Source organism: Metopolophium dirhodum, chromosome 7 (genome assembly GCF_019925205.1).
Source record: "Metopolophium dirhodum isolate CAU chromosome 7, ASM1992520v1, whole genome shotgun sequence".
NCBI lineage: Eukaryota > Metazoa > Arthropoda > Insecta > Hemiptera > Aphididae > Metopolophium > Metopolophium dirhodum.
This window is the reverse complement of record NC_083566.1, coordinates 23,579,421-23,592,890: the sequence shown is the minus strand read 5'-3', so window position 1 is coordinate 23,592,890 and position 13,470 is coordinate 23,579,421. Positions and strand designations below refer to the sequence as shown.

General features: G+C 29.8%; 1 protein-coding gene across 1 annotated transcript in view; it reads left to right on the top strand.

Moving 5' to 3' along the window:
* LOC132948872 (putative ferric-chelate reductase 1 homolog) overlaps positions 1 to 5,639 on the top strand; it is a 50,936-nt gene extending 45,297 nt beyond the window's left edge. The window contains exons 6-14 of the mRNA XM_061019548.1: positions 399 to 666; positions 742 to 1,010; positions 2,742 to 2,849; positions 2,933 to 3,089; positions 3,247 to 3,473; positions 4,543 to 4,789; positions 4,881 to 4,993; positions 5,111 to 5,224; positions 5,347 to 5,639. Coding sequence (XP_060875531.1) covers positions 399 to 666; positions 742 to 1,010; positions 2,742 to 2,849; positions 2,933 to 3,089; positions 3,247 to 3,473; positions 4,543 to 4,789; positions 4,881 to 4,993; positions 5,111 to 5,224; positions 5,347 to 5,481 — 1,638 coding nt within the window. The 3' untranslated portion in view covers positions 5,482 to 5,639. The remainder of the gene's footprint in view (positions 1 to 398; positions 667 to 741; positions 1,011 to 2,741; positions 2,850 to 2,932; positions 3,090 to 3,246; positions 3,474 to 4,542; positions 4,790 to 4,880; positions 4,994 to 5,110; positions 5,225 to 5,346) is intronic.
* The last annotated feature ends 7,831 nt before the right edge of the window (positions 5,640 to 13,470 follow it).

Below are 13,470 nucleotides of genomic sequence, written 5' to 3'. Positions count from 1 at the left end.
AATTCGATATAATACCATATTTGGAATGATTCGTATGGCCGTATCGCGCACATCTACACATTTTAAGAATTATACAACTGTACAACGAAAAACCGATTCTAACAAATATTGAAACATAATATATCATATTTATAATATAAAATAAAATTCATATTTATAAATATTTTTTTAAACAAAATAATTATTTATTCGTCCCGTGTTCTAATTTCTAAGTGGAGAGACGTTGTCTTTTTGTCTCCTATGACGCTTCGCCACTGATCAAAAGTATATCGGGCTATTAAAAATATGCACACTTCACCTAATATCATTGATAGTTCTGCAGTAGTGCGCGTTCGTTTACTTAACTCTAAGTTGTCCAACTTATTAACTTATTAACTATATGCTTTGGTGTTCGTCAGGGAGGCGACGGCGTCGTTGAATGTGTTCACGAAGAGAGTGGTCGGAGCAATAGCGTGAGTGCTTACAAATCGTGGAACGTGCCCAATCGGAAGCAAAACCGACGCGTCGAGGACTTGTCGGGTGTAAATTTAGATAGCGCCTCGATCATCGACGGTGCTATTTACTGTAAGGTCGTCGTGGATCCCGTTTTAAAAGTTGAAGACAGCACATATGACCTGGACAACAACGACTATTTTGTCCTCCTAGCCGCCGGTGCCTCGTTGAAAAGTACGAAAATTGTAATGAAATAAAAATAAACATTCGGTTGTAATAAAAAAAATATTTTTTTTAACTTCCGTGCAGCGTTCAGCGTTGGTTACCACGACGTAGCGTTCATAAGTAGCGCCGACAAGAGGAAACTCGGTCAGCTGAGAGCGGCTCGTGTAATGGACCCGTTTTACGACAACTGTGGTCAGACGAAAACGTGCTTCGGGTCGCCTGATGGTTGCTTGTCGACCCAGGACTGCGCTGCAGTGACGGCCGTCAAAGTCGAAGGGACCCGGTACATGTTTGAAATGAAAGCTAGGAACGCTGCCTATGTGGCCGTCGGTATCTCGGACGATCAGAAGATGGTGAGTGAGCATCACACGCATTGTAATTTGTAATGTGTAATGTATGTGTAAATTTTCATGAAATTTTTTTTTGTGAAAACTTTCGTGAAAATTTCATAATTAATGGCTGCCAAGTAAGTTTATAACATCAAACCTAACATTTTATGTTAGGTGCCTTAGTACCTAGTACCTCTGTAGGCTTCAGACAACTTAAGTGTAAGTCAGTGTAGTCAGTGTAACCAACTGTTATACAATTATTACAAAATAAATTATTTTTAAAAATAAACATAGAAATCAAAATTTCAGTGAAAAAAAGCTTACATCCCTAGTAATATATAATTAATTATTATTTTTAAGGAAATTATGTGACACTTATTCGTATATAATATTTAATTAATCTAATATTATTAGATACTATTATGTATTTTCAATAATTATATTTAAAACAAATGTACAAATTAAACAAAAAAGTGATGAAACTTTAACAATACATTATATAACTAAACATTAAATCAACTGATTTAAACCATAAATTAAAATTGTCCTGATTAATAACTAAAAAAATATAATAACATGCAGAAATGTTGCACCGAGAATAGTGCTAATTATTACGGTTCTAAAGATAAGAAAATTGGGCTACATATGATATACTTTTGTTTTTTTTTGTATTTTACAGAAGACTGGTGTGCCTAATAAAATGATTCATAATTTTTTAATTTTTATTAGATTCACTTGTAAATTAATTATTATAATTTAATTATGATAACTAGTGAAAAAAAATAATACTTGTAAGTGAAAACTTGTTTTAATAAAAAAATTAATATGTCGTAATTAGGGTTTGGGACTTATAGCACTTGAAATCATCAAAATAAGAGCTGAAAAAAGCTCTTGGATACTTCATAATAGCACTCAAATAAGCACTTAAAAATATTAAACTTTTACTGGCTTATCAACGATATAGTATACACACATTGTCGAAGCCAATAATTTCGCGCAATTATTTTGGTGTCGTTGTGAACGGTAATTTCCCTCTGAAATATTGCCATTTACCTCTGAGATTTTTCTTAAATAGAGGGCTGGGTGGTAACCGGTGGGTCCCCTAGTACATTTAATATGATATACTCAATAGGTAGTCAATAATGATCTGAAATATAATTAGTTATTAGTTGGGATATTTGTAACTTGCCTCTGGAAAATGTTTAGTTCGCCACGCCACCGTTGGTGTGTCCAAAGCGTATACAAATAATTGTTACCGTAACACTTTGCCCCGTGCACCACTATGCCCCATGATCCCTACATTATATTTTTTCAATGTTAGAAACAACAAAGCTCTTTGACTATTTTAAGTGAGAAGATAAAATAATAGATGTTGAAGGTCAAAAGTATATTATTCATAGTGCAGTGCGAACAAAGCGGAATAGTTACGACAAAAATTTAAAGAATGGAATGAAATACGTTAATGGCCAAGGCACAGTTAAGTAAAATATGGACGACTTGTTATTGAGGATCAGGTTAAATTTTGGTTGTGGATCCGAGGACAACATAAATAGATAGTGGCTTTTTTGTGGTCGTTCATGGTTATTGTTATTATTATATTTTATTAAAATGTACCTATTAATACTGTCTTAGTGTATGGATATAACAATAGTCACGTACATGACGGCGTAAAAAATCGAACGAATTTTGTAATACAATGCGAATGGCTATATTATAATGACGTTAAATATATTTTTTTTTTTTTATTCCTCTCAGGGAGGAGACAGCGTTATGGAATGCGTTCACGAAAACGTTGGCACGAACCTGGTCAAAGCTTACATGTCATGGAATGTTCCTAATCAAAAGAGCAACAAACGGTTGACGGTGAGCAGCATATTTTTATCTCTTAACGGGGTGCGCTGAGATGCTATAAAAAAGGTTTTCATACCCATTCTGTGTTTTTGTAGAGCCAAAATGGACTTACACTGTTAAATTCTTCGTTTATCGACGGCACGATTTACTGTAACGTTGTCCGGGACGCCGTCACAAGAGTGGAAGGAGTTAATTACGATCTGATGAGAAACAAATACTTTTTACTGATCGCCGCCGGCACATCGTTAAAAGGTAAAACAGATAAGACATACCGTCAACAATAATAATAAAGATAATATTATGATAATGACAAAAAAATATATCATAATATAATAACATTAGAAAAAATTGAAACGAATACAATTAGAACGGTAATTTATTAAACGAATGTGTGATGTGTGTGTCCCAGAACGGAGTGTAGGCTACCATGACTTGGCCTATACCTCAACCGCGGAGGCGAGTGCGCTGTCGGAAATAAAGTCACTGAGAACCTCGTCAAAGTTGCTTTTGAGGTTACACGGTTCGTTTATGATTGTCGCATGGATTGGAGCGGCCAGCATAGGTATAGTCGTCGCTCGATATTACAAACAGACGTGGGTCGGAGGTTCGTGTTGTTCCAAGGACTTGTGGTTTGGGGTAAGCCGCTGGAAAGCGTTTTGTACTAACAATTAAATCGATAATGTACTGTAGTAGATAATAATATGTACTGCAGTATATGTATAGTGTTATATTGTGTCGAAAATCCTCATTTCGTATGGTTTTGATAAAACAGGGATTATAAACTGATCCCGCAATTATTTTGATTAATTATTATCTGTTTTAGTATTTATTCTACCCACATGTTTGAAATAACTATTATTTGATCACATTTTTATCGTTAAAATAATATTATTCCATTTGGACTGATTGCCAAAAATATAGTTAAAAGTTTAGTCTATTACCAATGAAATATATTTTTGTACCTACTCTAAAATGCAAATAAATATAAAATTTGTAAAATTTTACTAATATGAATTAACAATTTATTGATACTAACAAATAGTAACCGTACTTCATATTAAATTTTATTTTATTTCAGCGCACCACACAATAAGTGTACTGGGTAACTATACTTTCATATTATATTGTTACCTAGTTATTTGTTTCCCTACATTTTTAAAACAACCAAATATTAATAAGTATTAATAAACGTAACTTTTTTAATCAATATTGATATTATCGATTTTATTCACGCATATCATATTTTGTCTTTTAACAATTTGTAAAAAGCTCTAAGATTTTGGAGAAATATTTGTACTAAATTATTATCAACATTGATTTTTTTTAAACATTGGTATTAAACTAAGAATTAAGATATAAAACCATGGTTAAGAACAATATTCTGATATATTGTATGTTAAAGGAAAATGGCAATACAGTTATTATTATTTTTTATGTCATACGTATTAATTTTTAATTATTTCATACTTATTTTCTTAATAAATCATTATATCAGTTTAAAATAATTATTATATTGTGTGACGATTAAGATTAGATTAAAATATGATTAAAGTAGAAATAAATTGATCAAAGTAGAATAAACAGCAAAATACGAATTTGGATGTCCTCGGAAAATTTGATTTTCTAATACCTATGTAAAATTAAACTATTATGTTGTTAATTACTGTACACAATAAAATAAGTTATTCTAATTTCCAACCCGCAGTGGCATCGTTTGTTGATGATGTTCACTTGGATCCTTTCGTTGGCCGGGTCGGCTTGCATATTCGTGGAACTCGGCGAATGGGTGTCCGGTCCCAGTCAAACTCACGCCCTTTTGGGAGTCGTCACCACCGTGTTGACGTTCTTCCAGCCGATTTTCGCAGCGTTCCGGCCGCATCCTGACTCGTCGAAGAGACCGATTTTCAACTGGATCCATTGGCTGGTCGGAAACGCCGCCCACATATTCGCCAGTGAGTAGCCTACCAGTCGTATTTTTTTTAATCCCCGTCGATTTTCGTCTCTCATATTATACGCAACCGTGGTTCTGTTTTATGTCCATAGTTTTAACCATATTTTTCGCCGTCACCCTCAGCAAAGCCGAACTCCCAGCATGGATGGATTGGATACTAGTGGCTTACGTAGGTTTCTACGTCATCATCCATTTAATATTGTCGGTAAGTGCAAACCGCACTCGATGTGCACTATAATATTATTTACACTGTGTTTCTCTTACCTGTTTATCTGTACATATACACTTATTAATCATTCACCGATTAAACATTGTGGTTTAGATATCGGGTTGCTTGAGTGAAAAATCGGGAAGTATGCGCATAAACACGTTCCCCATGAAAGATCTTCACAACGGAAGGAGTCCGATGAGTTACGAACAACACAAAGATGCACCGGTAAGTTAAATTCCAAGTCAAATATATACTTCTGTAGTGTCGTGTACCAGCGTACTACGCAAAATAATTAACACCACAATACTTATATTATTTTGATATTATAATAAATTTTTTTTTTTTAGCATTCTGGATTCCGGAAATTCTGGCTGTTCATTCACGTGTTGTTTATTGTCTTAATAACATCAGTCTTAGTATTGATTGTTATTTTTGCCCCTATTGACACCAAGTTAAATTCTCTTCGGGAACAGTTCAGCTAAGAGCTATCAAAAGCTTTTGTAATATTTGTATTATAAATTTAATTTACTTTTTAATTGATTTATTTTTTATATTATTATTTATTAAACCAAAATAATTGTTTTAAATACAGGATATTACATATTCCTTGAATAAAATGTACAGATATTCCAATTATCAATTCACATAAGCATTTGATTATGTTGTAGTAACCTACCAAACCTAAAACCGCAGGTAGTTCGAAGCTCGTTTTAAATTATGTACCATGTCTACGCATGACGTCATGTAAATCCTTTTTGTAATATTCATTGACTATTGTACACCAATTTATTCGTCTATTTAGATTTACAACATTATACGTAAATAGAGGTTAAATGGATTTATTGGTATTATGGAATATATATTTATTTTAAAACAAAGGTATACTAATACAACATAATATTATTATTTATTACATAGATGGTTGATGTAACAATGTAATTAATTACTGTGCAATAAAATGTGAAATTTAAGTAATGTCAAAATTAATCTACAGAGATTTTGAATAGGACAGGTATCTACCTAAAAACTACAATGATTATTTAAAAACTTATATTTTATAAGTTATAAATAATAGTCATATTATAATGTCTATTCGGTTAGAGCGTTGTGCGTATGATATAAATAAGTTACTTTCAATTTTATACAAAAGTTTATAAAATGCTGCCACAATTTTTTTTTAAAAAACGTAACTTTCTTTAAACCTAATATTAACACAATAATAATCTGTAAATAATCAAAAATAATCATTTTCATACAACTTTTTTCTGTTGTATTCGTAATTGTCATGTCCAGGTTTGTATGAAAGATTATTTTATGAAAATCCACCGCAAACATAGGAAACTGGATGGAAAAAATACAACAGTGGTGCCAGCTGAACAGCAGAAAAAATAAACTAAATAATATAATCGAACGTGTCCTGACTGACTCATTGACTGATCAACATAGATCCTAAATAATGATAACTATTGAGGTATAGCAATATAGATTATAGCTATATCAACGAAGTACACGGGCCTCAGTAGGTAATAACAAATAAAAATAATTTTATACGGTAGGTATTATGTAGTGTGCATTTTTTAGTATATTTTAATGTAACTATACAGCAGTTGACGATATAATATATTTATGTCATTGTATCATGTCCATGTATTCATCAGGGGATTTGTAGTACACTGTCAAAAAGTTATTACATTGTATTATTGAAGTTATTACGGTTTTAAAATTTTATTAGACAAATAATTTATTGTCTTTATGAAATATTAAAAATAAAAAAAACTTATCAATAAATTCATGTTGAAGTTGATAAAAAATGAAGTTGAAGTTGAGCAATTTCGTTTATATTATCAAAATGTTGGTATGTGGGTTCGCGTATTTTATTGAAATTATAGTTGTTTGAATGCATACAATTAGAGGAGAGTTTTGCCTGTGTGTCTGGAAAGAGGGGTGTGTAACGAGACATTTTTAGATTTGGTTAACACCGTGTGTTTTATTTGATTGTGTGTGGTCTGCTAATGACCGGACATTCGGACGGTTTGCCGCTTTATTATTGTAGTTAATTGTATGATAAAGGGGAATTCATGTAATAGGCATATTACCCATACATAATGATCCAGCGTTGATTTGCTATCGATAGCCAGCTATAAATACGCACTCGCGTTAACGGTAGAACTCGTGCAATGGTAAGACACGTATTGGATTAAGCTTATTATTCAAATGTGTGTTATAAAACCAATGACGTAAATAAAAGGATATGTAAAAATAAAATAAATTATAATGACTGTTAAAGTGGTCTCGCTACAACTATTATTTATGGGGCAACATTTAGGCAATTTCTAATCTCGTCTTAGCCGCCCGGGATCTATGTGTTAGTTGTACATAATAATTATTAGTGTGAGTGAAACTCAACGTGGGTACCACTCTCGTACGCGCATGTACATCTCACTAACACGATAACAAAACAAAATTCACTATACGAATTTATTTTACGACAATTATTAACTTATTATTTTGAAAAAAATTTAAGTTGTCTGATTTTGATTCTGAAAAAAATTTGAACTCAAGAAAAATTTCAGTAAATCGTACTGAAAAATTTCTGTTTTTAATTTTAATTGAGATTTGAAAAAAACATATTTTCAGGTTACAGTTCGCAATAATATAAGATTTAATTTTTACAAAGTATTTTTACATAAACTAGCTTTAATTTTGTCAAAACTTTTGAGCAAAAATTGACGGCAGTATAGTGAGGCCCATATTAATACTATATTATATACTGCAGTATTTATGTGTTGGGGAAACCAATATAGGTATGCAATAGAAATAGTAACTAGATATTACTATATTAGGTATATGAAAATGTGGAATATTTTACAGCTTTTAATCCAACGTTTTAAATCAAATCGCAATTTTGCTATAAAAAACTTAAACTATTAAGTATTAATAAGTAATTTTAACCCTGTAATTTCTCAGTTATCTATAATGGTATTCAATTATAAGTACATACCATTATATTATATATACTTTTCACTGGTATATTATATTATCTTTATATGGTTTACTAATTTCACCTTACTAATACAAAATACTTATTCAGCTATATAAAACTTCAATTTTGATATACTTTATAACAAACCATACTAACTTTAAATGTATTCTTAATACGTATATCGTATAACGTAGGAATACGATAATATAATATTGGAATAGTGGATCCATGATGGTGGTGTAGCTAAATTGCCTATCCGGGATGCCGTGTAATCATAATATTAGTATTGAATAAACGCCCACAAATTTACAGAACGATTTTCTAAGGAAATATAATTTACATTTATTAATGAGCGTCTGAATTATAACACAGTAAATTATGATACCATTATATTATTATTATGAATCAATTGATGTTTTATTTATATTATACGATTTTGAATAATTAACTCTAATTACGGAATTTTTGTTTTTTGCTTTAAGAAGCTAATGGGGCCCCACTGAACAATTTCGTGTGAAGACCAGCACAAGTTTTAAAACAACAATAAAATATGTAATTATATGTAAAGTTTTAAAATTACAAGGAAAGTACATTAAAAAATTGTAGAAATAAATAAAAACAAAATAACTACCTTAGTATACCTTAGTAGGTATACTAAGTTAACAAAACAACAATTATAACAATAGTAAAACATATAAATATTTATATTTTGTTCTTTCAGTAGGTAGCTAAAGAGAAATGTTGTTGTCAAAAATCGTAGGTGAATTATAAGTTAAACGTCTCATATTAAATGTCTCCCAATCTTCGGACCTATACACATATATAAGACAGCGGATTTTGTTTTCTATACGTAAAACATACATTGATATTTGATAACTGCCTAGTATTATATAAGTACCTACGTATTTTAATTTTATATTATAAATTAGATTGTGTTTGATAATAATACAAAGTACTGGAAATTCAATAAAACATAGGTTCCTCATAAATTGATATAATAGCAGTTCAAAAATATTAAAGATAGTACAAAGTTATGATTTTTTTTTATATGCATTTAAAGTTCAAATGTTGACAAAATTCATCAAAATCTCGAACATTTTTAAACCATTTTGTAGTTTAAGTGTTAAACATTTATGAAATATTTAATTTTCGTAACTAAGGGTTTCAAATTTAAAACAAGATTTCTCAAGTAATTAATACTGTAACTAAACAAAATAAAAAATATATTGATAGTTTTTTTTCTATAGATATCTTTCTTTAAGCTAAAATTTGAATAAAATTAGATTGGTTAAACGAAGAATCACTATTTTATTTATTTTGTTGTAATTTTAAAATATTATTAGAAGGTACTTGAAACCTTTAAAGTATATTATTATATTTTAAACATACAATGACATTTTCAAATTTAGTTTTTCAGGCAAAAATTAATTCAACCCTATTAATACCTAGTAAAACAAATTACTTTAATAGCAATAATATCATAAAATACCAATAATATATAGGCTGACAGACCGTCTCTGTTCATAGCTTTTTCGTATACAATGATTTTTATAATTTAATTCAAATTTGACACATCCATTACAGCACAGCGGTAGACCACCCACTTGCCCAGGTTTTTTAGCTTCTTCTGAGCGGAGTGATGAATGTATTGATTTTACAATGATGTGTGCTTTTATATTTTTTTTTTAAATTTTTTTTTGTGTCTGTCTTCACCTTTTATACTCTCTTTGACAGTATCTTTTCTGATAGTAAATTGAATCTAGTTGGTACATTGTGGGGGTTAAAAGTTGAAATTTCCCAGTAGTTTTTAAAAGCGCCGTGAAAAATAAAATAAAAAAACATCCTGCGACTAGCAACGGCAAACAGCCTGGAATAGTTGAATAGGCGAGAGCCGTTCTACCGAGTAAAATAAAAATTAAGGATAAACGGGAATTTTTACGTAAAATCGATTTTGGTTTTTGGTGTAACTTTAAAACAAATGACCGTAATTTTCACTGGTTGTTTATATAAGCATTTTTTATCCACAATACAATTTTCAAAATATTTTCATATATTTTGAAATGTTTACGAATATTTTCAGTTTCTAGTTTTTTTTTCTATAAATGTCAATACAATTTAATTTGTTGGGTAAAAAAGCTTGAAACCTAATACCAAGCTCCTTAATATATTGTTATAATGATATTTGAAATCGATTGTCACAATTTTTTTTAATAAGCATTTATAAAGTTCGATTTTTGACAATATTTATCAAATTTAAAATTTAAAAATGACTGTAGTTAATGTTCAAATTTTATAGCTATGGATTGAAAATTTAAAACAAGGTTCCACGTAAATAAGTTTTATATAAATTACTTTATTCACAATAATATTATATCATTAAATTTAAATTTAAAACGATCCATTACAGTGATTCACTTGTAGCCTACTGTACAGTAGAGTTACACCCACTTGACAACCTTTCATATAATATGATGTCTCCGTGGTGTAAACTAATCCACAAAGAAGAGAATAGTAGAAAGCCGGTCGACTTATATTAAGTAAAATAGTAATTTTCTCATGCATTTATAATTTATATGAACCTAAATTAATGTTTCCCGCCTTTACCGACCGACATTAATTGTAGCTCATCTAGCTATTCACCTCGACCAGTGTTAAATTCAAGAAAAGTACACTGAAGTTCCTGAAATTGGTTTTTTACCCCTAATTTTGGATTTATGAATTAATATAAATTAAAATTGTATTTTTTTTCAACGAACACAGTAGTATGTCTTTTAAAAATAGATACAGGTCGTCCCATATAAGATTTACTAATTTAAAACGGTCGGTCAATGAAATTTATAAAATATCATACTAATCTGTATTAATGAATACTGCTGGAACTTGCCTTCAGTATAATATAAAACAAATTAAATAATAAAAATGCTCATAGACTACACATATGTATTCAACACTGCACGTATTAACTATGTATATACTTGTAAGTTGTAAGTGCTAGCAACGGCTACACTTCTATTGTAATATAAAATAACTAATATATTATATTATTATTTAGTATATTTATTATATATATTATATCAAAACCAGCTACGTATTACATAATTATAATTCATTAATTATAAACAATATTGCATAAAATAACATAGCTATAATATTTAAAGATATAGATATAATATAATCTATCTATGTATATTATAAAAATGAATGTTTGTCTGTCTGTCTATCTTTTATGCATTCTTAAACGGCTTGACCGATTTTGGTGACATTTTTTGTGTGTTATAGCAGTTTCTGAGATGATTTAGATTCATGATTGGGCCCGGTAGGTCCAACCTGAGGAGGTGCTTGAACAGGGATTTTGAGATTTACGATGGAAATGTAAAATTTTAAAATAAACTCAACTTCACTGATACTTGCCATTGATCAAAGTAGATAAGTAAACATGTTATAATAATTCTATTGCATTATATTTATTTATTTTTTGTACAATTAATAAATTACCCTATTATACTTATTCAGTTTACATGTTACATATGAAAAACACAGTACATAACAAATAGATGCGCTTGTCGGAAAATAAGTTAAATGGTTATTACCTATTATAATATTATAATGATTGTAGTTCTTAAAATCCCTAAATGCTGTTAATCCGTATGCAATAAGCCTGAAAAACAGCAGACCAGCCAAACAGGTTACCCCATTGCAAAGAACCTTTCTTTTCGTAAAAAGACTAATTTTCCAAATGGTCTACGACATATATAACAATAACTATATTCTTAAAAGTGCTCAAAATAACTGTTTAATAAATAATAATATTTATAGACACAGTAAATAATAGTAAAATTTTTTTTTTTTTTTTTTTAAACGATCAGGTATAATATATATTTTCGTTTTAGGAAATATTCCTATTTACAATGCATTTAATAGTACCAGCTATTGTAAATAGTATAGGTATTTTTTTGTATAAACAATTACCAGAAAGATGTACCAACACATAACGACTTTTTTGTAATATATTTTTAATTTTTAATTTCAGTTGCCTTACCTACTACCAACTGTGACAAAACAGAATATTATCAGTTTCTTTTGTTCAGAAAATATTATTTCAAAGCAGAAAAATGCTTTGATAATCTTTTGAATTTCTCATAAAAGTATTATTAAAATATTTTCAACAGATCTGTGTAATATCTATTCCAGTGTTATTCACATCATTATAATATATCTTTATATATATAAAATATGTAGGTTATAGCTAAAAAAATAATTATAACAACTATCTAGAAACACCACGTTCTGGGTTTCTATAGAATGGTAGAGGCGTATATTATTATATGTTTCTATAAAGGTAGTGTTATATAATGTTTTTTTTTTTATTATTATTTTTTAATTAAATAATACCACATTTGAAGAAGTACTACAGTCCATTATTTTTATTGTTAAAATTATTCATAAACTCACCAAGCCTCGGTAATTAAGCCATTTCAATACGATAATTCAATATAATATAATATTATTGTTCCGCTGCAGGAGCCTGCAGGGGACTAATAATAATTGCTCACGACAACTCGATCTAGTGGCATATATGGCTTCCACTGCTGCAGTATCCAGTATTATAGCGTATATACTATTATGTTTAAATTGTTTAGCTCGGAGCTCCGGTTCCAAATAATTATAGTCCGACGGGCGGCCGAGTTTAGGGTAAATAATACCACTATTGTAGGTAGATAGATACCCATCACCGCCCGCCAACAATCCAATTGGCTCTATACCATGAAAAGCACGCGCTGTATTCGCATTATGATAATGTATTCCGTATAATGTGTTTTAGTGGGCATGTGGTATTAACGTCCTGTTAACATACCTAGGTACTTGTAGTTTTTTGGTAACTGTACCTGTCTGTATGGCGCGGTTTCGCTCTTACACGAACAGCATTAGTATATTTTGCTGTCGAATTAATTGAAAACCTCTCAACAATTTAGAAAATTGGAAAATTGGCCAACTACGTATCATGTATACAATTTTAAATCAATACTAAGAAATTTTAAAAAAAATATTGGATTCCAAAAAAAATCCTATCATTAAAACCATTTATTTTTTACCTAATATCCAAGGTTGGTAAAATCATTTAAATTTATAACCTACAGGTAGTTTACTTATATAATATTAAACGTTTGACAAGCCACAAGTGAATCATTTTTCATAGTGATATATTATCCAGTCAATTATTTTTTTTACCAGAAGGGGCAACCTAGTAAAGATAATATTATAAAATACATAGTTTTAGATAAATTGATCGTGACAATTTGAATGATTGTAAAAAAAATTCATATAAGTAAAGCAATTAACATTCAATAAAGCCTCATTAAAATCGTCAATAGTGTAGTAAATTGGACACGCGTGTGTCTTATACTTCCATACTCATCATAAGTTTTATGTATCACACTATCACGTACCTAATTCATAAAAACAATTTTTTGCAACAGAAACAATGCTA